We start from the raw sequence: 23997 nt of genomic DNA, 5'->3' as shown, positions 1-23997 counted from the left end.
AGTTATTCGGGGACTCCAAATTATAGAACCCGATTCAAGTAATGCTACGAACTAGTGTTAAAAGGGTAAAACGATTCGCATGTTAGGTTGGTAACCGCTATTAGTAAATATCGACTGTGACGCGCTCAGTGACGCTAGTTTGAGGAAAAATATGAGAAAACCCTGATGAAACTATGATAGGAATTTTGATTCTAGTGCTCGATTATACAAATAAATATGGTAATAACTTGATTTATGTATAAAATTACCATTATGTATTTTACTTGAAGGAAAATGTCAATGTACAATTTTCCATGCTTTATTTTCCTGAAAGCAAATACCGGGGATTAATGTGTCACGTATCTAAAAACTCAGTTTTTAGCTGTGCGACAAATTACTCCGAGTTTTCTTCCGAGTGTTGCCCACTTCTTTCCTCCTGAGGTTTTTCGAAGCCCAGATTTTTAAATCCGATAATTTTAGCTATACATATATCGAAATAAATTATTTTTGTTCTAGATTCCTGATACGTTTTTGAAAAGGAACCAAAGAAGGCGTCGTGTAAGTGGCCGTCAATAAGGGCTGATTTACACGCTGCGAGTTCCTGGCATGCCAGCTGGAAATTGACTGGAGGGTCACTGGCACGCGGTGACTGTATTCAGATTACTGGCGCATTACTGTTTACACAGTGCCAGCAACTGTAAAAACTATTGTTGAAACAAGCGTCACTCACTTTATACGGTAGTGTGGTGAAGGGGGAGCTAGCGTGCCAGTGGCGAATTGCTTCTCTAGTAACTGGCGTGAAGGTTTACATGATGCTAGTCACTGGCGTCCAGTGACTGGCAACCTCAACTAGCACGCCGACTGGCATCGTGTATATCAGTCTTTAAGGCTACTGACGCAAGGTGAGTGTCACCATGTAAAACGACGGCTGCCCTTTGCCAGTCGCATTTTCTTAACAATACTTTTTCCAGTTGCTAGCACTGTGTAAACGGTAAGGTGCCAATGGACTGGAATGCCATTTGCCGTGTGCCAGCGATCTTCCAGTCAACTTACCACCTGACATGCCGACATCTGGCAGCGTGTAAATCAGCCATTGGAATCCTTCGTTGGTGGTTTCAGCTTTGTACAAAATACTCCCACTTATTATAAACCGCAAATATTTATCCATTCGGTTGCATTGTCGTGACGTTATTCCATTCATTCATGACGCAAAATCATAAATTCAACGAAAACAATGGGCGTTTTATTTTCGCCGGTTTTTCGATAATGATAATATTTGAGGCACCGTTATAGTGGTTTGGTGAATCAAATTAAAAAAAGAACATGATTAGATACAATTAGACTGCGGCGGGCAACTTAGGAATATACATCCTGCATATTTGAGGACAAGTTGGCGATTTTTAAGAACAATAACGATCTAACAAAACGAGATTGATTTATGACGGTAACTGGAAACAAGGATGTCTGGTTTAAAGTGAACTGAAAAGGTGTTTCTGATTTCTCAGAGAAAAATAATTACACTATAATTTCGCATTTTTGAAGACTTTTCAAAAAATTTTAGCAGTCTTTTAGCAGTTATCACTGGGCATATTCTATTATTAACTATTAAAATCTGGGGGTATTTTTAGTGAATTCACACAATATTACAATGTAATAATAATTAGCAATCTTCCTATTGTGATATTTAATCTTTGGTATTATTATGATTGTCATCAATATTTTTAATATATTTAATTCGTGAGCTCGTCTAACAATATTTTAATTTTTTTTTTATTTCTCAAACATCAAAATCTAATTAGCTGTAGTGGTTTCACGCTATCACGCTATCTTATATTGTATTTTTTAATGTCTAAAAAGGAATTTTCGAAGAATGTTTTTAATTTTATTTCCCTTTAATATTTCTTAAACAGCAAATACAAAACATTTTCCTACAGTATTATTAATTGCCTTATTTTATAAATAAATAGGGAGAATCTTTAAAATCAAGCGCCATGCGTGTGTGCGTGTAAAATTTGCCCATAGCAGTTTAAAAATTAAATAATTGTGAGTTTCTGTTCTAAAAATGTGTTTATTTAATCTTTAATAATCTTTTGGCAGAAGATCTTGATTCAGATCCTGGCTGATATGGCAAACTTGTTTGCTTATACATCATTTAAAGGACAATTAAATTCTACTCATATTTCTGTGCTACTCAAATACTGCGTAAGTTTCTGCGTACTCACGCAGTATTTGAGTAGCACTGCTGTAGAGTCGCGATCGCGTCCCTTATCACTATGTCACGGCCAGGAAATCAGCGCTCGAAAGCAAACGAGTTTGATAGGCACAAAACCTTGAAAAGAATCAACGGGTTTACACTATTATTAGTAAACAATATTTTATTGGTCTTAAAAAACAAAACAAGTTTTTCAATCCAGCATCTAATTTTCTATTACCTATTTAATTAAACTAAGTCGATAACATCTAAGCTAGCATAAGAAGGATATTACATATTAATAATGAAATAATTAAATTTAAAAAATATATAATTTAATTGCAATCACTAATTTTAATTAATATTTTTTGTATTAATAATAATTATAATATACATTGTAAATAGAGCAAACACAAATATTCAAAAGAATTAGTTCGCGCGTTTTCCTCCAGGCGATTTTATAAATAGTAAGCTCGTGGAATTTCCTTCATCAGTCTAATCGGATGAGCTGTGGAATGAGCTTACTCATTCTTCTTCAATATACATCGTTAATCACGACACTGAGTTACTTGAGTGTTTGATTGACTTTTAAAACAACAGTAAGTCTTAGATTTTTAAATTTTTAACAGAAATTCCAGTTATTTTCGTTTATTAGGAATATAAACTTAGTAATATGAAGACTTTTAATAGACAATTTCTGGAATAACTCGCTTCTGGCGACTTTTGACAAATACTGATATCATTGTGTAAATATTATTATAAATTAATTTGTGAACTCTTTAATTGGTAATAAATGAGAAATTTACTCAGCAGCACTAAATAAGCATCCTTAGTCTCAGGATATGTTCCACAAACTAAAAAGCAAATACAAGCTCATACTAGAAATTCGATAAATGTGCTATTGAGCAAATATAGTCTGTAGCACAATTGTAAACAAAAGTTATTTATATCAAATTCTTATACAAATTTACATAATGCGATATTAGATACTTCAGCATAAAATTGCCACTCTCTTTTAATATTCAGTCAAACGCATAAATTCATGAATTATGCCATACAAATTTGTGTTTAAAATGGATGACGGAATAACAGTTTATGTAGATGGAGGTTCATTGAGGTATATTATAATTTCAGATTTTGTTATTTTCATACATGTATTGATTTGATTAACGACAATCTATTTTTTGCTATATAAATATAATCACAGAACAAATAGAATGAATAGTTAAACAAAGTTGAAAAATTCTGTTAATTTTGAATTTGTCTTGAATAAATTAGACTACTAATCAGCAAAGTAATTTTTTCTTGTTATGCACTTTATTGAACTATACAATTCCATAGATTTCATGACCGGTATCTTTTAAGATAGTAAGTAAGCAATGAATGATTTTATTTTAAGAATTTTCTATAACTTTAATATAATTCATTAATACGGTATCCAATATTTATCTCCTTTATAAAAACATGTAACACTAATAATAACTATACTAGATTACTCAGGTTGAGAAACATATTTCATCAGCCTATATAATTTAATTTTCAGCGCTCGTGTTCTAAATATCTCAGCAAGAAAAACTATAGAAAATGCATGTGAAGTTCCACGCGCACCTGCCACGGACCTTAGTGCCGGGAGATAAGATCACATTGATAGGAAAGATTGCCAATAATGCGGAAATGTAAACAAGATTAAATTCATTTTGTAAAACCTCTATCGAGATTCTCATTACAGCAATCTTTCAGATTATCTTTGAATTTGGTATGCAAACATGAAGTCGACACCAGCTCGCCGAACATTGCGTACCATTGTAAGATGATCTTTAATGAAAATAAAACAGTGCTAAAAGCCATGAAAAATGGCATTTGGTTCGAAGAACTGGAAACGGAAGACACAATAGTTTCACCTGGTTAGTTAATCGACGTTTTTAAACATTCATTGATATAAAAAGCTTAATATACTGAGTCATTGAGAACCAATTATTATTTTTTGTCTTCACATACATAATTATAAGGCGTGACTCTCAATCTCTACATTTCTTCAAGATTCTTCTACAATTCTCTCCATAGTATAGGACTTGATTACCTTAACTCTTTAATTTAGCCAAGCATCTGTCTGTTATGTGCAACTTCCTTATTATTTTAAACATACTTCCATCAGCGTACGTTCCAGGCGATTCTTTCCAAATCGAGATACTGATACAAAAGGACGAAATTTACTTATACAACGAAGGCAACTGTCATAGCACCTTCAAACACCAAATAAGCATCCAGGAAGTCAAATACATTCAGATTTGGGATGACGTCGAAAGCGTGGATTCCATGTTGGTGGAGTTTGCCAGCGGATAAGAAGTAGTGCTGATTTCATGGATGAAGAAAAAATTTTTTTTATCAATTTGATTTAATATAAATTTTGTTATTTGATATTAGCATTTATTTGTAAAAAGGCCATATGATGCATTTATCTGTACTTATAAATTTTAATATTTTTTATTTATAAATAATTTATTTATATAATAACATACATTCTTTTATATTTATTATAAATAATAATATTACATTATTAATTCATAAACCTCTCACTCGTTCATCCTTAAAAAAAAGTTACAGACTGAAGATTGAAATTTTTCTATTATCACTGCTGAAGCAGTATTGTGAAAAATATGGTAAAACTTGTCACTAAGAACACACAAAAATATTTGAATATAAAAAAATCTCACTGCATGGGCTGTAAAAGCAAATTTTGTTATATAATGGATTAAAAAAGTTTATTGATATTTTTTTTTTTTTTAAAAAGTAGATGAATTGAATTGCACATTTATTGCTGTCGTATATTAGACAATTGACAATTGAACACAAACTGCAAGAAAGTCTGAAATAGTATGAATAAAATAAATTATGCAGCATTCGTTTAGATCAGCGGTCGGGGAACCGGGGTAAATTACCCCAAATGGGGTAAAAATGAAATTTTTTTGGGTAGTAGGGAAAGTTTTCTAAAATTTAAATTGCTATTTCATAAACGTGTTAGTATGTTTACAAACTTAAACAATATGTAAATGTAAATTAATTCAATAAATAATGTTTATTTAAAATTTACATTGATTGTTTTCTTTTCAGAATGAGGGGGGGGGGGTAATATCGACTTACGCAAAAATATTTTGGGGTAATGGATAAAAAAGTTTCCCGACCGCTGGTTTAGATCATTAAACCATCATGCGCTCCTCTAACCTTTAATAATTGTCAAATTTGAGCGTAGCGCTGTGCTAACCATCAATACTGTTATTTTATTTAGTTGCCGACATAATATAGTAAACTGGCAAACCAAGAGTACACCAACTGAGTATTTAATATATTGTTTTAAATTTCTATTCCAGTATGGAATTTTCAATACATACAAGAGAAAATACTATTCTAACCTATCTGGGATTTGACAAATTTATGGAAAACTTCACACTCCCACGATTTCTGCCCACAAAAGGATAAAGCCAACATTGCAATGAGCAGAATGAAGGAAACGAATTGTCTAATCTAGATAATGAAATTTTTGAAAATTTCTATCAAAGCACTAATCGATTACTAGGAGTTTATTAAGAAGCATCCGAATACATCTAATTTTTCAATTCCAGATAAATATATCCACATAATTGTGCATGACAGGGTTTTAGCAATTAGAGATAACGATCTATTGAAAGAATTGGATACTACTAGTATATACGGGCACATTACCATCGATAAAGCTTAACTTTAAACTTGGCATATGAAAGTTGGCAATTCTTATCCGCCTTATATATTTTTTTATTACGAAGAAAAAATTTGGCAACTTACAACAAAATGTTGCAAACATTGAAAGATCTGCTCCCAAGTCTGGCCTCACAAAAAGTGTTGGTAGATTTCGAAAAATCCTACATCGGTGCAATCCACATGACATTCCCGAATACGGAAGTAAAGGGTTGTTATTTTCATCTCTGCCAGAGTATTATTAGGAAAATAAACAGCCATCTACGAATCAAGTATTTTCAAATCTGGCAGACAACATTTGTAGAAAGTGCAATTGGAAGAGATCCTCAGTTTCCTCATAATGCTGCTGGAAGGTCACCCAAAACGACCAACTGTTAAAATACATTAAATTCTCTCTTTCATTGCAGCCATCCAAGTGTCTGATCGTTGTTGTATGGACTCTAAAGCTTAGCTAACATGCAATAATTTAGTTTCAGTTAATTCATATTTCTTCTTGTTTTTGTACTCAATGGTATTATTTTATTCTTTTACTGTATTTTAATTGCAATATTCTTAAAATATTAGTATTTTTATATCTGTTTCATTGCTGCAAGATAAGTATTTTATTTTATAAATGAATAAAGCTGTTTTTATTTTTATTTTGTGAAATATGCGGCTTTAATATGATGTATATTAATATTAATCTGTTATAAGGTAATCAGTATATTTTAGATTAATATTAATGTGTTATGTTTATTTATTCACTTTATATTAGCATTGAACAGAATTAACAACGGAATAATGTTTCCTTATTGAAGCAACTCATATGATATATCTATATATTGTATATGTTTCTTTATGGAATACTGTTTATCACACGTTAAATCCGTATGTAACAAATTTTTCTATTACCTATTTGACATGTTTAACCGCTTTTTTCACATAAAACTTTCTCATTTACTTTATGGATAGCATTATCGTAGTATTAACCAGAATTATCATCGTTTGCATTTTCCACATGTTGTTTATTCTTCCTTTGAGGGGAATTGTACTCCTCAACAACTTTGCCTTTCTTTGTACTCCTGGAACAAATATTTCAAAAAAACATATAGGGCAATATTTAAAGAATAAATTAAGTAATACGACTTTACTAGGCAGAACAAATGTCAAAATGACAGAAGGAAACGTCATATATTTATATGCGCCCATAACGTTCTAAAATTTGACCATAACGAATATATAAGTAATTAAAACAATAACAATCTAAGCATAATAATATTTTAAAGAATAAAATAAAACATATAGATTTTAAGTAGCATCTGCAATATTTAAAAATAGAGATAAATCATACAATTTTTCACCGTGCTAAGAAAAATGGACGATTTTTTTACGAAAGAATTCTACAAAATAATCTTCATTGACAGATACAACTTTCTTTCATCGACCAGACAAGTTTTTGATCCCAGATTTGTAAAAACTGACTATCTGTGAGTTAAAATGTTCAGAAATAAATGTTTTAACTTCACTAAAACTATTACATTTTTTACCATCTAAATGATGTTGTAGAGATTTAAATAAACGGAAATAAATGGTAATCTGTTAGTGCTATATTGGGAAAATATGGAAAGTGAGCAACAGTTTCCCATTCTAGAGCAGTAATTTTTTCGCGTGATTCTCGCAGCATGAGACAGGCGCGTTGCCTTGTTCTCGTCGCTTAGTGCGTGTGGAACCCACACGCACTAAGCGATTCCACGCCTTCTCAATATTCATGGTGTAGCATTCAACTTCTTTGATATCCTGTCTTTTCTGTTAACTCTTAAATCGACATCTCTGTATTGGCTTCAATATCCGCAGCTATGCGGTCATCGTGGATGATTTTTGGTGTCCTACTTCTGCTTTCCAAGCAAAAATTTCCAAATTTAAATATGTTGAACCATTTTTTAAATTAACGAACCAGTAAAACTTAACTATAGACGGCATAAATGTTTTTGCTTGCTGTGGTTGTTGATATTTTTTTAAAAATTTATACAGTATACACGTGCATAAAAACACCTTACCCGGAATGAAATCTTCCATTGAAACTTAGGGTGTTTTTTATTGTTATGTTCGTAATGCACTCTTCAGATGTTAATCCAAACACTACCAAAAGAGACATGCGAACAGTCAAAGTTGCCAAGAGCATCTAAGTGCATTAGTTGGGGCTTGTATCTGTGCTTGAATTGACCCAGACCCCAAATATCTTCTCTGTTACCCGTCTCTATCGTCCGCCAAAATGTCTATAATAAATATACCTTACTAGAATAATACTTTACTAAGTTAAATTTATTGGTGACAGCTAAGATGTAATAATCAACATAGCACACTGTTGATCTCCACTGATAATAATTTAATATGCAATATGTTTTTTATCAATACAATTACACACAGATTGGTAGCTGCAGTAGTTTTTATGATATGAGGCTGACGGACAAGGCTCCGACGGCTGTCGTGGCTGCCAAAAAAATGTATTTTTTTGTTTACTGTTTTTTTATATTAAAATTTTTGTTTTAATATTATGCATATGGATAATAATAGTCGAAAAACATTGCGTTTAGGCCAAATTGGAAAGCTGTCTTTGATAAACGTCAAGTCGCTTATGTACCGAAGCGTATGAATGTGAGACGAGCGGTTTGATTGAGTGAAAATGGCGTCTCAAGAGAACGCAGAAAATTTTGATCAAGTAAATCAAAACCGGACGCTCGATACTTGATATATTATTATTATTCTGAAATAGCGACTTTTACAGTTCGACGACGACGAAGGGGCGGAGGCCCAGCTGGGGGCCACGCCCTCGGGTCGTAAGCGCCTCTTCAGCAAGGAGTTGAGATGCATGATGTACGGCTTTGGAGACGATCAGAATCCTTATACGGAAAGCGTAGACTTGTTGGAAGATCTGGTGATTGAATTCATCACGGATACTACGCACAGGTAAACTACTACCAATATCAATCAAATGTATACCAAATACTGGAGATTGACAATTAAATGTTGTTTAAGAGCTATGGAAATTGGCCGTACCGGTCGCGTTCAAGTAGAGGATATAGTCTTTCTGGTACGTAAAGATCACAGAAAATATGCTCGCGTCAAGGATCTTCTCACAATGAACGAAGAACTTAAGAAGGCTAGAAAGGCCTTCGATGAGGGAAAATTCACAGGTAATATCGAAACGACTCTTTGAGCGCATGAATCGCATAACAACCTCGCTATATTATTATTTACGATATACTTTTTGTATTATTTTGGTGTTGGTCAATGCATGTTATTATATTTCAATTAAAAAACAGCTTTTATGCTTTTAATACGTTCATAACGCAATCGAATTTTCCTATAAAATATTTAAACTTGTATACATATAGATATAAATAATAAATAAAAACAATAAATATCCAACTTTTCATGATATTTTATTATCCTATTTTTTATGGAAGTAGAAAAGTGCATGTATGTATTTTTTTCTTTTTTAATTTATGTTATATTTTTTATTAAAAAAATAATATAACACATCTGCACTATGTTTCTTCATAGGTGAATCCCACAAAGGGAAATAGTCATCGTTTTCATCGTCAAAGCATGCGACAATTTCTCACCGGTATCTCGGAGATGTGAAATAATGATCATTTACAATTTCATTATTCCTCAACTTTTGATGGTTAATCGCCACTCATTCCGTTGTGTATGCGTTTACAAATTTTAAGCATGATTTTATACAATTAAAACAATGTGTGAATATATAATATATATTTAGTATATTATTCGTCGCTTTTAATCGTTAATTCAACTGATAAATTGTAACAATTAAATTATTTTCAGAAAACCAATCACAAGCTGAGTAAAAAATGTTTATAAAAATTATCATTTTATAATGAGATCAATGAAATAGCTCATAAAGACTAATACGATTATTATCATGTAATTATTTAATACAATGTATTAATATACAATTGTGATGAACTATAAACTGTATTTTATTTCATATCATCTTATAAGAGAAGAGAGTAAAACGACATTTAAAAGCAAATAAATTTAATTTTCACACAAATATAAGATAAATACAAAAAGTCACACTGAATATAAAAATCGAAACAAATAATAGCAAAAATAATAATATATATATATATTGTAAATTGTTTGACTAATAAATTTCGCTATAGCTGGAATATTTTACATAAAACTTATAAAGTATGCAATATTCGTTGTCGAATTTAAAGTCAACACTATCGGAAATAATTTGTTAAAAAAAAATAGTTGTATTAATAAAAAATAATAAATAAACTTTATATACATTTATATAATAAATAAAAAAATCACGTTTTTATAAACTAGCGTATAAGACAATAAAAACAACTGTGACTTAGAGATCTTAGGTATAAATCTAGATTAATAAAAAAAAATGGCAAATCTACATATTGAAAAATATACAAAATGAAAATGTTAAGTAAATGGAATTAATAATAAAAAAACTATGTAGTTGTGCATTGAACTTAAACTAATAAGACACAATTTTATAAAATTATGAAATAAAAATATTTATTTCAATTTTTAGAAAAAGCTTTTGATATCAAAGAATAAATATTCTACATATATACTAATTATATATATATATTTTATATATTGAGCTATCTAAGTATTATACTATAATTCAAGGAACTCACATTCCGACCGCATATATTAAATCTAGACTGATTTTTATAATATGTAAAACATCTCCGATTGAATATATCAATGTTATATTATTTGTTTATAGTTTAATATGTATTGTGGAAGAATGAACACGAATTGGTGCATTTTACATTAGAAGATGATGATATTATGATATAACAGAGAGACATCTAATATTGAATCTACATAAACATTTAATATATAATACAATATAATATATATTTTGTCAATAAATCCTCTACAATCACAACAGTTATAAAATGACTCTATATACGAATAATATAATATACAATCTCTAATTACAATATATCGTTAAATATTACACGTCGGAAAATTGCAAACGGGTTTTCAGTCTATTACGATCATATATAATTTTAATTATAATATATCTATCAATGAGAGGTTTTATTTTTGATATCGATTCTAAAATGTTTAAAATTCTAATTGACTTATTATATAATATAGTAAATTCTAACGTAGATTGTATGATGAAAATCAAACAGTTAATATCGTTCACAACCCAAAAAGCGATTTATTCAAGGATATCACCGCACGATGGCAGATTTTGGTAACTATTCGTAAGTTGGATAAATTTTGTGCGTGTAGATTTGTAAAATCAGTCAAATTTAAATTTAAATAGGCCACGAAAACATAATATGAATACATATTATAAGATTTTTTTTACCGTGTTAAATATATTGTCGCAGGGGAAAATTGTGACGTTAGTTATAATAATAATTATAAATAAAGCTTAGGTTTGTGTAAGTTTTTTTGTGAATATTTAATCGTTGGCGGGTGGATCCATGGCACAAATGAGGGCTTTCATCATAGACGCGGCGACCAGAGATGCGTACGGCTGCCATTCTTTTCCACGCGTTCCGTCTTGGTAGTCGGATATGCCTGTTAATTATATTTAAATAATATATATTTAGCATAGAAAAATAAATTTAAGAAAAACTTTCAATTTGCTAACCTCTAACACAAATATAGGAATCGCGGCAATTTCCAATGACACTATCGAGAACTGGATGCAACGGAGCTGCAAGAGCTACTGCTCCGCAATGAGTTGCTAGCGAACCTCTAGCTGCAGCTGATACGCTTCCGACTCCCACCAACGGACCGAGCTGGACTCGGCTAATGCCATCCCTGTAACATTAACATACAAATCAGTCACTATCCATACTTTAATTAGGGTATGCCACTATTAAAATAATTACCTAGTGTTGTTATTGTGTGTCGGGGTCGGATGTGCGACTTCAATTAAGCCTTGCTCTCCGAGCGAAACGTATAATTTATCGGTATCGGCAGCTGGAGCTTCAACTCCCAATAGCTTAGCACCTTCGTTCAAGTATTTCAACCACGGCTGTTCGGCCCGAGAGCACAGATCTTTGGCTAGGTTCGGAAGCACTGGATCTTTCGGTCTGTACGGCCGCGTTTCAAAGTCGTATCCGCCCAAAGAATTGAGGTTTGCCTTTTCGCAGTAGACGTAAACGTATCTGCAATATATATCCGTCGTATAATAATTATGGCGCATATCAGCAAAGTTAAATGCGAAAGACATACTTATCGGAAGGATCCGGAGTCGAAATCATTACGTCTCCGAGACGCACATGTTTGCTGTAATCTGTGTAGTGAGGTACACCACCTGCCACTCCGACCAGTAATACGTGATCGATCTGTAAATATTTACAAAACATATAAATAGAAATTTAATTAATCTATTCCTGTGTATGCAGCAGATGGACAAACTGTTTGCAATCGAACTGTTAAATATAGCAAAATCACGGGTGAGCCATGATGATAGCCAAAAACTTTTTTTAATATTAGTTTTACTGATAATTAATGATGGCAATATTTATTATTAAATACTGTTTAGTTTTAAATTGCATAAATATAAAAAAAAGTAGTTTAAACAAGTCGAAATTTGATTTGTTATAGTATTCAATATAACGAAAAATGAAGGTAAAAATATGTGAAACATCTTTCAAACAACAATGTATGCCAAAAATTTGTTTTTACTAAAATTTACTGCTCTCAACTGTATCAAACTCTTCCATGTTTATAGATAAGCTTTTTATTGATTACATCTGACTATGCTACAGCAGAGATGGCCAACTTGTTCAAGATTGCGATTTACTATATTTTTTCTGACACTGCGATCAATTTATATTAATTTTAGGATTTTAATGATTTTTTTTATGGAATAGACGAATTATAAACTATTTAAATATATTTATTATGTTTTATTTATCCCTGAATCAGAAGCGTTATTTCAGAATTTTATATTTTTTTAATATTTTGATACGAGGCCGTCCTCCAGGGGGGGGGAGGTCGCTGTGGTGGTGGAAGTCAGGATGCGGTGAGGCGCGAATTAGATTTTTGGGTCACCACTTTTGAGCCCGCCCTTCAAGAGGGCGCTGTTGCTGTGGAAGCCAGGAGCCGTAAAAATGACCCCACTTGCTCCCCTCCCCCCAATGAAATTCTTGCCCTAATGTTTGAAAATCTGTCAAATCTTCACAGTCATAGCAGTAGATACAAGCTGGAAATTGCATTGACACAAGGGACATCAACGGATCGTTCAGAAAGCATCACAAGAAGAAATTTCAACAACTCCCAGTTGTTTGACCGAAATTAAAGCCGACAATAATACAACTTGACACGCCAACGTTTCAATAACACTGCCTGATAGTAGTATCCACATTTCTATCTATATATTGTAATTTATATGTATATGTTAATGACTGTTATCAGCTTGTATATTTGGCACACTTCTTCGACCTCAAAACCGACTGTGAATATGTCTGTGGGAGGTATGGAGATTTCCCACAGTCATATTCACAGTCGGTTTTGAGATCAACGCAGACAAATGTACTGGCTAATGTAAAAAAAATATAATGGAATAACCCGCAAAAGGATAACGACAAAATTTTTTTTAGATGTCTTCGGATTTTTTTCAAATAATCGAACATTTTGTGTACTTTATTAATTATGAAAAATAATATTAATTAAATGCCCGGCTGGACCTTTAGCAGCAGCCGACTTTTACGATTCGTACATTTCTGACGATATCTCGGCTATAAATTGGTGGATGTTGGTTTTTAGGCGCTCCAACCTTTCGGGTTTGTCGGCGTAGACACGATCAGCGTAACTCCACACAATGGCGTGGAATCCACAATACATCGAGAAAATTTAAAGAATATTAATATACTCAGATTGCCATGACAAAAGGATATCGATAATAGCCAGATTTTAGAAATGGCGAAGTAAATGTGAGGTGGCTACCAAGCGTGCCACTTTTAGAACGATTTTTTAATGTAAGAAACCCCTTCCCTCCGCCAGACGCCAGGGACACCAACGAACTTGAGATACGCTCGGGCAGTAATGGAGTTGTTGAGCTTCTATAGAAGGCGTCCTCTAGAGGAGAGAGTCAACCAGGAGTAAAAATATACATAGTAAATAACGACGACTCGACACAATAATTAAAACGCAGTTTAAGAAATAAAATAAAAAAATACCTTTTGAAACGTTCCGAGGAGACGAGTCGTAGTGTTGCCAGCTGCCGTCATAGCTTCCCTCGTATGGCCCAAAGAGGGCAGCTTAGTACTCACAACTCTATGAGCTCCAATATTTCCGAGGGTGTAAACGTTGGACTCTCCTGAAAACCGATACGAACCGATAAAACACAACTCCAACTATATGTATACAAATAAAAAACAATTTTACACGACACAAAAAACAAATTATGATAGTGATTTGTTTGAAATTTTCGAGAGCAACGAACGACACTAGCGCCGTTGGCGAAAAATATAACCATAGACGCCATCTTATTTTTCAACTTGTTCAACGAATAAATGTGCAATCGGTGCCAATGTTTTAATGCAACAAATTATGAAATCTAATAAATAGACGAAGAACAATCAAAGATACGATAATAAACAAACGCATTTTGTTCAGCCCGAGGTACTTGACCTTGAAATGTCACGTGGTTACGTCTAGCCTTGTTGAGAATTCCGCGGCGCTTCAGTACCTGTTGACGATCACACGTGGAAGCTTGTCGATACAGGTATTTCTATCGTATACATATCAATTCTATACATTCCTGCGTTATCTACAAGGACATGCGATCATTTTCAATAGAGTGAACTCCATCGAGTGAATTCGTTGCACTTTTTTAAACGTTGACGCCACAATTTTGGCACAAATGCAATTATTATTGACCATCAAACGCGATAACAAAAGGGGGTAGATTTAATTTAGTTGAATAATAATTGTGGTAGATTTAATTATATGGTGCTTTTGTAGTGCTAATGTTGCAAATATGTGCGTTAAAATAAAATAAACGTGTTAATAGCACTGTAAGTCGTTCCATTTCGTTAAATCTCTTTCGTCCCACGTCTTGACCGTAATTGGAACTAGATACTTCTAAAAAAGACTGTTATTCAATAGCAAACGAGTCAATGGCAGCTAAAATAACGCCAATGATGTCATCGTGGAGACGATGCAGTGACCAACGTTTGGCATACTTTTAAAATACCCGTAATTGGCAAACGCGCAATATTTGTCGCAGCTGTAAAATGTGAACGATAAACCAAACCCTCCACCATAAAAAAAATACACACACAGCGACGTGCCTTTGCCCTGATTCGGGTCGGCAACACACAAAAGCGAGTAAAAAACACGGATCTAGACGAAACGGAAAAATAAACAGAAGCAAAATGTTGTGAATTTTGTGTAAGTAAATGTGAACATAAAATCGATGCGCTTTCGATCGTGACGAAGATGACGACTCCGAGCTCATTAACGACCGTTTGTTATACGTCTAATCTTCAAGGTTCGATTAGAACGAGATAAGGTAAAATGCGTTGAACCTCCTCTCGTCTCGAAACTGGTTGTTATATTCTTTTTCAAATTACTAGAGTATAATTTCAGGCACTCTAGCTGATACTATTTGGACTAGACTTTTTTGGTAATAAAAGCAAAAAAGCATAATCTATTCAACCCCCTCCCTCCAAAAAAAATATACATAATCACACACGGCAGTTAATACATTTTCAGAAGCAAATATAGTTTATTTGTAATATTTTATTGAAATTTTTCATAAAGAAAATATCTTTTGCAGCACTATGAAAGTATGGAATTAATAAACTATTTTTATTAAATAAATTATTATACATGTGCACATTTAATGCTATAAAAACACAATATCAAAACAAATATGTTTTATATTAGAGCAGTTTCATCGATTTTAACTTCGTGAAGATGGGCTTTTAATATATAAAAAAATTATGTTGCAAAATTCAATGCAATAAAATATCAAGAAGCGCCTCTCTTTACTGTACTATTTATTTTTGTTAAGCTTTCGTTATTCAGGATATTTCTATTTTTACCCCAATTGGATTAATTCATTCCCGGTTGTATGGAATGATACTTAAATAATATACGCACACCACGAGACAGATTTACAATAGATAATTAACTATTGCACTTAGATCTTATCTATATTTAGTCACTTCAAATAAACAAACGCAATTATCGCTGAATACTCGGAATCGTCACTTCTTTTTATAGAAGTTTTAATATTTTTGCGATTGTGATGAACGAACACTATTTTAGGCACTTGTGACGAATTTGGGCCATCTTACCGAACCTCATGGTTTTGATCACTTCACCGTCTTCGGAGATGCTCGTCGAACCTTTTGTGTACAAATCATAACATAAATAATCAGAAAATAAGACAAGGAATAATAATTCGATAAAAAGGGTAAAACGATTCGCACGTTAGGTTGGTAACTGCTGCTGGTAAATACCGATTGAGACGCGCTCAGTGATGCTTAGTTTGAGGAAAAATAAGAGAAACCCCCGATGAAACTATAATGGGAATTTTGATTCCATCGCTCGATTATACAAAGATATATAATAATAACTTGATTTATGTATAAAATTATCATTACGTATTCTACTTGAAGGAAAATGTCAATGTACTATTTTCCACGTTTTATTTTTCTGATAGAAAATACTAGGGATTAATTTGTCGCGCAGCTAAAACACTGACATTTTCCGAGTTTTCATCCGAGGGTTGCCCGCCAGTTCTTCCTCTTTACTCCGAGGTTTCCGAAGCCCGTATTTTTAAATGCGATAATTTTAGCTCGATATCTAAACAAATTATTTTTGTTCCAGATTCCTGTATTGAAAAGAAATGGGCAACAAAGTAGGCGCCGTGTAAGTAGCCGTCGATAAAAATCTTTTGGTGGTTTCAACTTTGTACCAGGCATTCCTACTTACTACAAACCGCAAACATGTATCTATCCGGTTGCATTGTCGTGACGTCATTTCATTCATTCATGACTCAAAATCATAAGTTCAACGAATCCAATGGGGGTTTTATTGCCGCCGTTAATTCGATAATGATAATATTTGGGCATCATTGCAGTGATTTGGTGAATCAAATCAAAGAAGGAACCTGATTAGACACGATTTGACTGCCGCGGGCAATTTAGGAATTGACATCCTGTAGTTGGAGCAATTTGAGGCCAAGTTGGCGATTTCTAAGAACGATAACGATCTGACAAGACGAGGTCGATTTATGATGGTAACCTAAAACAAGGATGTCTGGTTTGAATTGATCCGCAAAGAAATTGATTGATTTCTCGGAAAAAATAATTACACTGTAATTTCTCGAGATCTGAAGACTTTTCCAGATACTTTAGCACTCCTTTCGCATTTATCACTGCTCATATTCTACATATATTCAAACATTCGAAAACTATTAAAACTAGCTATTTTTTTAGTGAATTTTCACAATTTACAATGATTTTATTTTATTTCGATACGTATCTCATGTAGGTGTAGAACTGTAATATATTTTTAAACAACAAATACAAATGTGTTACGGTTTTATCTTTTAAATAAATGGAGGGGGGGGGGAATCTTTAAAATCGAGCATTAAGCGCGAATTTATGTGCACGTCGCGTAACATTAGGGATTCTCAATTATTCGTAGTTTTTAACAAAAGAAAATGCTTAATTTATTATTTTATACTTTTTGATCATGGACGATATTTAAGCTTTTTCAAATCACCAGAATTAAGATCAGCTGCGATTGTATTAATTCAGTAAAATTTACATTTTTAATACATAATTTTATCAAATTTATTGTATATACAATAGGTAATGTTTGGAATGAATTTGATACACATAAATGATCGTATCCGTATCGGCGTTTGTTTTGTGCGGATTTGCATATAAATTAAATAACTAGAATTAAATAAACCGCTATCGAATTATTGAACTGATTGAAATAAAATATGTTCGTCTTAAAACAATAAATACAAAAATGCAACACGAACTTCACAAAAATTTGCGACACACACACACACCTGTTTTTGAGATAAACGTTAAATCATAATAAAGGTGGGCCTTTCCAACATTTTGTTTAGTTTAACGAACGAATTCTGCGAATTTCGGCCATAGCAGACATGCCGATTTTTCTTCAATTGTAATTTTTGTGGGTGGTATTTTATATTGGTTTTGACTCCCAAACAGATAGATTAAGGATGTTTTATTGACAATAAAAATAATCGTGATCGAACCGTGCGTATGGCCTATAACTAAGATGTATAACTAATAAATTGAATATTGACTATATATTATCAATTTTTACCGCAAAACCTCTGATGTTATTATTAAAAGTTACAAAAATATTAATTTAATTACATAAATAAATAAGTTCATTAATTGATCATGAAATGATGATCATTTTTTACCACAAAGCATCTAAAAGTAATATCTGTATATTTAAAAAATAATGATTAAATATTTTTTCCGAGAGTCACAACAGTTAAAATTATTTAGTCACATAAATAAATGAGTTTGTTAATTGTTCATGATATATTAAAAAAAAGTTATGAAAGTTTAGAGCACCTCATGATTGTTAAATGGTCCAAGTGAATGCTTTAAAATATATTTTATTCATACCACTTCAAACTTTTTTGCAGATTATGTTCAATATCTATGAGTTTACTTGTCACTGTGTGCAAAAGTCGTGTGTTCTGTTGTCATATGTTCAGTTGTCTGGTTAACGCATTATACTCATACCAGGCAACAGAAGAATAAAATGTAAGTTAAAATCCTGTAGGGTTATATGTAGGGATTGCAATACCGGTAATACCGATATTTAAGCAAAAATCGACCTTAGATAATACCGGTATTTCAAAATGAATATATTTTTAATTTGTAAAAAAAAACTAGTCAAAAGCAATGAAACCGTGCCGTAGCTGTCGTAGTAAGAACGCTCGAAATTGTATTTGTTTGGACGATTAACTTATATATACCTCCTATTTAACCATCATAACAATTCAATTAGTAATTAATTTTCATATCTAAAAGCAATACTAAATTGTAACCAAGCGCAAGCTTTAGTGTCTGATAATATTTTCAATAAATTGAATTATTTCAACGTTTAATTTAGTGTCTGATAATATTTACAATAAATTTAATTATTTCAACGTTGAGCGGTTATCGTAATTAAGTTATAAGATAGTTAGATAAGCAGAAAATCTAAATTTAATATTCAAAGAAATGCATTTATCGGTTTTCCTTATTTATACAATGTAATAAAAAAAATCGTTTACTATTGCAATAAAATGGATTAATAAACTATTTAATGATTAAGACGGAACTTCCCTAATCCCGTGGTACAATTCTTAAATTTAATATTTTTTTATATCTAGATTTACCAATTCGTTATTACGAAAAAATAAAAATATATAATTTTAAAGTAACAGATAGCAGTTTAAAAATGAAATATTTTGAGTTTCTTTCGTTTATAAATATGTATGTATATATTAATTGAAAACAATTTTGACCTTTACAAATTAAAAATAGTTTATGGGGGGGGGGGTGATATTTTTTTGAAATAAAACAGTGGCATAATATGTCATACAAATTTTTCACCATAAGAAAACATTTAGAATAATTTTAGAAATTGAAATACGTTATATCAGGGAAGAGTGGAGGGGGAGGGGGTAAGAAATGGCTTATTTAAAGCGCAGCAAAAACTTTTTTAACATCATTTTCATTTTAATAAATGCCATTTTTACTGAAAATATAAATTGTATGTTTAGCTGTTAGTTCATCATAATAAATTTATCTTTTATTTAAAGTAAATATTAATTGTTTTGGAATATTTTTACCAAAACTGCTGAATTGTTCAAGAAGTGTTCTTAAATATTTTACTCATAAATAATTTTAAAAAGATATAAAATATAATTTTTTTAGGGTTTACGAGAAAAATGGCGAACTTAAAATCTTCTTGCAGAAGATCTCGATTCAGATTCTAGCTTATGCATAACTTTAATAACAATTAAATTATGAGTATGAGTTTCTGGTATTCTGCATTTGCATTTAAGTAACACTGCTCTAGAGTTCCGATCGCGTCCCTTATTACTTCCCTTATTGTGGCCAGGAAGTCAACGCTCGAGAACGAGCGAGTTTGCTAGGCACAAAACCTTCACTAGAGCCTTGATTTTGATCAAAGGGTTATTATTATTATCAGTTATAAACAATATTTTATTGGTCTTAAGAAAACAAGTTTTTCAATCCAGCATTTAATTTTCTATTCCTTATTAAAATAAATCAAGTCGATAACATTTAAGCCATCGTAAGGACATTTAAATATATTTATAGATGCAATTAAATGAAAAATGTATATATATATTTGTATATATATATTTGTATATATATATACATATATATAATTTAATTGCAATCAATCATTTTTATATTAATAATAATTATAATATACATCGAAAATAGAGCAGTCACAAAAATATTCGATGGGATTAGTTCGCGTGTTGACCGCCAGGCGGTTATATAAATAGTTGGCGCATGGAATTTTGTTCGTCAGTCGAATTGAAAGGGTTGGGAGGTGAGGTCATTTGTTCTTTTTCACTAGACATCGTTAATCGCGACAAAGGCACTGTGCGAGTGTTTGACTGACGTTTGAAACAACAGTAAGTTTTATGTTTTTTAATTTCCTAGGGAATTACAGTCATTTTCATTCATTACGAAAAGATACTCAATAGGCAATATCTGATATAACTGGCGTCTGGTGATTTTTGACAAATACTGATATTATTGTGTAAATATTTATATAAAATAATTTGTGAACTCTTTATTACTTGGTAATAAATGAGTTATTTACTCAGAATCACTAAATTCACATCCTTAGTTCCAGGAAATGTTCCATAAACTAAAAGGCAAATACAAGAACATATTATACTAGAAATTCGATACATGTGCTAATGAGCAAATATAGTCTGTAGCACAATTGTAAACAAACGTTATTTATTTTAGGGATGTCATGAATCAAATTCTTATACAAATTAACATAATTTTCATATTAGATATTTCAGCATAAAATTGCCACGCCCAGGTAATAAACAGTCGAACCCCTGAATTTATCTTATAGATAATTTTCATATTTTATTTTCGTTTATTACAAATTTTTATATTAATTATACTGTGCAAAGTTATATTTAAAATGGATGATGGAATATGAACTTATGTAGATAGAGATGTAATTAGGAATATTATAATTTTAGATTTCGTGAATTGATTTGATTAGCGACTGTGTATTTTTTGTTATATAAATATAATCACAACAAATAGGAGTAGTAAACAAAGTTGAAGAACTGTGTTAGTTTTGAATAAATTGGACTACTAATTAAAAAAGTAATTTTTTTCTCATTATGCACTATACTGAACAATACAATTGCATAGATATCATGACCGGTATTTTTTAAGATAATAAGTAAGCAACGAATGGTATCCAGTATTTATTAATATTCTAGATTACTCAGGTTGATAAATATATTTCATCAGCTTATTTAATTTATTTTTCAGCGCTCGTGTCCTAAATATCTCGGATTGTAACGAAGCACAGCAAGAAAAACTAGAAAAAATGCATGTGGATTTTCACGCGCACCTGCCACGGACCTTAGTGCTGGGAGATAAGATAACGTTGATTGGAAAGATTGCCGATAATGCCGAAATGTAAGCAAGATTGAATTCAGGTTAAAAGCCTCCACCGAGATTTTCATTACAGCTATCTTTCAGATTCTCTTTGAATTTGGTGTGCGAACATGAAGTCGGTACCAGTCCGCGGAACGTTGCATACCATCATAAGATGATCTTCAATGAAAATAAAACAGTGCTAAACGCCAAGTCGAATGGCGAATGGCACGAAGAAGAACTGGAAATGGAAGATACAATAGCTTCACCTGGTTAGTTAATCGACGTTTTTAAGCATTCGTTTAAAATGAAGGCAAATAAAAAAGTAAAGGCATTGCTATAAAAAACTTATTTTACTGAGTCATTGTGAACCAATTATTTTTTTCTTAATTAACATGCTGATAAGGCGTGACTCACAATCGCAAAATTTCTTAAAGATTCTTCTACAATTCTCTCTAGTCTAGGATTCGATTACCTTTACTTTTTAATTTAGCCCAAACATCTGTCTGTTATGTGCACGTCCTTATTATTTTAAACATACTTCCATCAGCGTACGTTCCAGGCGATTCTTTCCAACTCGAGATACTGATACAAAAGGACGAAATTTACTTTTACAACGATGGCAACTTACACAGCACCTTCAAACACAGAATAAGCATTGAAGACGTTAAATACATTCAGATTTGGGAGGGTGTCGAATGTGTGAATTCCATGTTGGTGGATTTTGTTTGCGGTTAAGAAAGAGTGCAACTAATTCCATAAATGAGGAAATTTTAATTAATTCTAATTTGATTTAATATAAATTTTATCATCTGATGTTAGCATCTATTTGTAAAAAGGCCATATGATGCATTTATGTTAATTTATATATTTTCCTATTTTTTATTTGTAAATAATTTATTTATGTAATAATATACTTAGTTTTTTATATTTATTATTAATAATAATGATACAGATTATTAATTCATAAACCTCTTATTCATTCATCCTTAAAAAAAATAGGTTACAGACTAAAGATTGAGATTTTTTTCATATTATCACTGCTGAAACAGTATTGTGAAAAGTATGGTAAAACTTCTCACTAAGAACACACAGAAACATCTGAATAGAAAAAATCTCGCTGAATGGGTTGATTCGTTAAGATAAATTTAATATATAATAGATATATAATTTCAGGTATTTATTATGAAGGAAGCTTGAAGAATATATTACCATATAATTTAATACAAAGAAGAGTCGCCGATTATGCAACAATGTATGCGTAATTAAATCTATATACAATAGTATTGAATATGAAATTTAATATATAGTATTTAATTTTGAATAAAATTTTGCATGGTTACTCTTTAGGACCCTGCATAAAACATAAACATCCCCTCCCCTCCCCTCAAAATATATGTACTATATATTGTAGGAAATTCAACCTAATTTTTCAAGTCATATTCAAAACACCTAAGAATTTTAAGTGACTAAATATACAGTGGCCACACAGACTATCGGAAATCATTAGTGTTAATCACTGCAACCAAAAGTACTTAAACGTTTGTTAATTACTTTTGAACAACAGAGATGTCATTTGAGGGGGGGGGGCATTTGCCCTCCTTTAAATTTGGCAAGAAAATTGCATGTCTTAATGAAATCGAAATATTAAAAAATAACTATTGACTGACCAACTTTTGCCCCCACCCCAGAAAAAGATGTAATGACATACCTTATTATAAACCATTATATTTCCACTGGTAAAAATGTATCTACCGCGGGTAGATACATTTTTACCAGTGGAAATATAATTTATCTGACAAGTACTAGTAAAATTATATGATTTCAACTTTTATACTTATCATTATTTATTTATAAGTCCAAATATATTTTCACCATTAGATATGTATTTATATCAGCGAAAATATAATTTAATTGATAGGCGCTAGTGAAATTATATACTGCTCTACAATTTCTATAAAACTCAATTTGCTGTTCAAACCCAAACCTAACCAAGCCCAAAATATAAACTAAGCCAACTCAACTTTCAGGGGGAAATAAGCAGAAGAATAAGTAGACAGACGTCGTATCTCGCATATTGCTCCATAGTTCGTTTGCATTTCGATATCACACTATGTTTTAAAAATATAATAGATATCCTTACCGATTTACTACGGATTTCTGACAAGAGAGTATTGGTTAAATTGTATTCATACCGAATTTTGGTCAATAGGAGGGCGTAAAAACAATCACTTCTCAGAAATCAAAAATTCACGTCAAAAGCAATTAAATCGTGTCGGCGCCGTCGCATAAAAAGCCTTGCTCACTTGCTCACATAAAAACTGAAGAAGAGCGATTGACTCGGAATATTACCATAGGCGGATCAGCAAAATCAGTGTTCAGACCAGTGCCTTAAAAGAGACTCACGCA

At 31.7% G+C, this 23997-nt stretch overlaps 4 protein-coding genes and 1 long non-coding RNA gene across 14 annotated transcripts in view; 3 read left to right on the top strand and 2 right to left on the bottom strand.

Annotated features, from left to right (window-relative positions):
* The first annotated feature begins 2538 nt into the window (after nucleotides 1–2538).
* LOC148227904 (galectin-10-like) lies at nucleotides 2539–4665 on the top strand. Its single transcript, XM_088200291.1, has 4 exons — nucleotides 2539–2769; nucleotides 3714–3846; nucleotides 3911–4074; nucleotides 4338–4665. Exons 2-4 carry the CDS (start codon nucleotides 3755–3757, stop codon nucleotides 4511–4513), a joined length of 432 nt encoding a protein of 143 aa, XP_088056417.1. The 5' UTR covers nucleotides 2539–2769; nucleotides 3714–3754; the 3' UTR covers nucleotides 4514–4665.
* A 979-nt stretch (nucleotides 4666–5644) lies between these two features.
* Nucleotides 5645–7103, bottom strand: LOC148227903 (uncharacterized). The gene is made up of 2 exons (XR_015811665.1): nucleotides 7033–7103; nucleotides 5645–6963 (listed from the first exon to the last, which is right to left on the bottom strand). It is a non-coding gene; the product is annotated as an uncharacterized LOC148227903 (long non-coding RNA).
* Nucleotides 7104–8478: 1375 nt separating this feature from the next.
* Taf13 (TATA-box binding protein associated factor 13) lies at nucleotides 8479–9878 on the top strand. Of its 4 annotated transcripts, none has more exons than XM_088200572.1 (4): nucleotides 8479–8600; nucleotides 8667–8848; nucleotides 8918–9075; nucleotides 9731–9878. In XM_088200572.1, the coding sequence occupies exons 1-4, from the start codon at nucleotides 8565–8567 to the stop codon at nucleotides 9751–9753; spliced, it is 399 nt and encodes a 132-aa protein (XP_088056698.1). In that variant the 5' UTR covers nucleotides 8479–8564; the 3' UTR covers nucleotides 9754–9878. The 4 variants fall into 4 exon arrangements, with proteins under 4 accessions (XP_088056698.1, XP_088056699.1, XP_088056695.1 ...); XM_088200573.1 differs by having other exon boundaries at nucleotides 9446–9878; XM_088200569.1 differs by having other exon boundaries at nucleotides 8655–8848.
* A 1104-nt stretch (nucleotides 9879–10982) lies between these two features.
* Nucleotides 10983–23997, bottom strand: part of LOC148227900 (uncharacterized) — a 30842-nt gene continuing 17827 nt past the window's right edge. For 2 of the 6 annotated variants that reach the window (XM_088200560.1, XM_088200558.1), the window contains 6 exons: nucleotides 16222–16272; nucleotides 14095–14234; nucleotides 12143–12255; nucleotides 11797–12075; nucleotides 11553–11725; nucleotides 10983–11479 (listed from right to left, as the gene is read on the bottom strand). In XM_088200560.1, the coding sequence (XP_088056686.1) occupies nucleotides 11361–11479; nucleotides 11553–11725; nucleotides 11797–12075; nucleotides 12143–12255; nucleotides 14095–14234; nucleotides 16222–16272 (875 nt within the window). In that variant the 3' untranslated portion in view covers nucleotides 10983–11360. Of the gene's footprint in view, nucleotides 11480–11552; nucleotides 11726–11796; nucleotides 12076–12142; nucleotides 12256–12857; nucleotides 13994–14094; nucleotides 14235–16221; nucleotides 16273–23997 lie in introns of those variants that run through there. The other 4 variants (XM_088200561.1, XM_088200559.1, XM_088200563.1 and 1 more) reach the window with 2 other exon arrangements.
* Nucleotides 14539–22505, top strand: LOC148227901 (galectin-7-like). Of its 2 annotated transcripts, none has more exons than XM_088200568.1 (5): nucleotides 14539–14642; nucleotides 16757–16798; nucleotides 21481–21630; nucleotides 21694–21860; nucleotides 22151–22505. In XM_088200568.1, exons 2-5 carry the CDS (start codon nucleotides 16776–16778, stop codon nucleotides 22324–22326), a joined length of 516 nt encoding a protein of 171 aa, XP_088056694.1. In that variant the 5' UTR covers nucleotides 14539–14642; nucleotides 16757–16775; the 3' UTR covers nucleotides 22327–22505. The 2 variants fall into 2 exon arrangements, with proteins under 2 accessions (XP_088056694.1, XP_088056693.1); XM_088200567.1 differs by having other exon boundaries at nucleotides 14540–14642; nucleotides 22139–22505.

This window comes from Plectrocnemia conspersa, unplaced genomic scaffold, assembly GCF_051122295.1.
Source record: "Plectrocnemia conspersa isolate PC_06_02 unplaced genomic scaffold, ASM5112229v1 ptg000012l, whole genome shotgun sequence".
In the NCBI taxonomy this organism is placed as follows: Eukaryota; Metazoa; Arthropoda; class Insecta; order Trichoptera; family Polycentropodidae; genus Plectrocnemia; species Plectrocnemia conspersa.
This window is presented reverse-complemented; position numbering and strand designations above follow the sequence as displayed.

What these genes read in the sequence shown, in the direction of transcription:
- LOC148227904 (XM_088200291.1), top strand. Translation starts at nt 3,755, where the DNA reads ATGCATGTGAAGTTCCACGCGCACCTGCCACGGACCTTAGTGCCGGGA. An exon ending in ATTGCCAATAATGCGGAAAT is followed by an intron (nt 3,847 to 3,910) that starts GTAAACAAGATT and finishes GCAATCTTTCAG; the next exon opens with ATTATCTTTGAATTTGGTAT. An exon ending in AGACACAATAGTTTCACCTG is followed by an intron (nt 4,075 to 4,337) that starts GTTAGTTAATCG and finishes CGTACGTTCCAG; the next exon opens with GCGATTCTTTCCAAATCGAG.
- Taf13 (XM_088200569.1), top strand. Translation starts at nt 8,565, where the DNA reads ATGGCGTCTCAAGAGAACGCAGAAAATTTTGATCAA. An exon ending in ACGCAGAAAATTTTGATCAA is followed by an intron (nt 8,601 to 8,654) that starts GTAAATCAAAAC and finishes ATTCTGAAATAG; the next exon opens with CGACTTTTACAGTTCGACGA. An exon ending in CGATGAGGGAAAATTCACAG is followed by an intron (nt 9,076 to 9,730) that starts GTAATATCGAAA and finishes AATTATTTTCAG; the next exon opens with AAAACCAATCACAAGCTGAG.
- LOC148227901 (XM_088200567.1), top strand. Translation starts at nt 16,776, where the DNA reads ATGGGCAACAAAGTAGGCGCCGT. An exon ending in GGCAACAAAGTAGGCGCCGT is followed by an intron (nt 16,799 to 21,480) that starts GTAAGTAGCCGT and finishes TTTATTTTTCAG; the next exon opens with CGCTCGTGTCCTAAATATCT. An exon ending in ATTGCCGATAATGCCGAAAT is followed by an intron (nt 21,631 to 21,693) that starts GTAAGCAAGATT and finishes GCTATCTTTCAG; the next exon opens with ATTCTCTTTGAATTTGGTGT.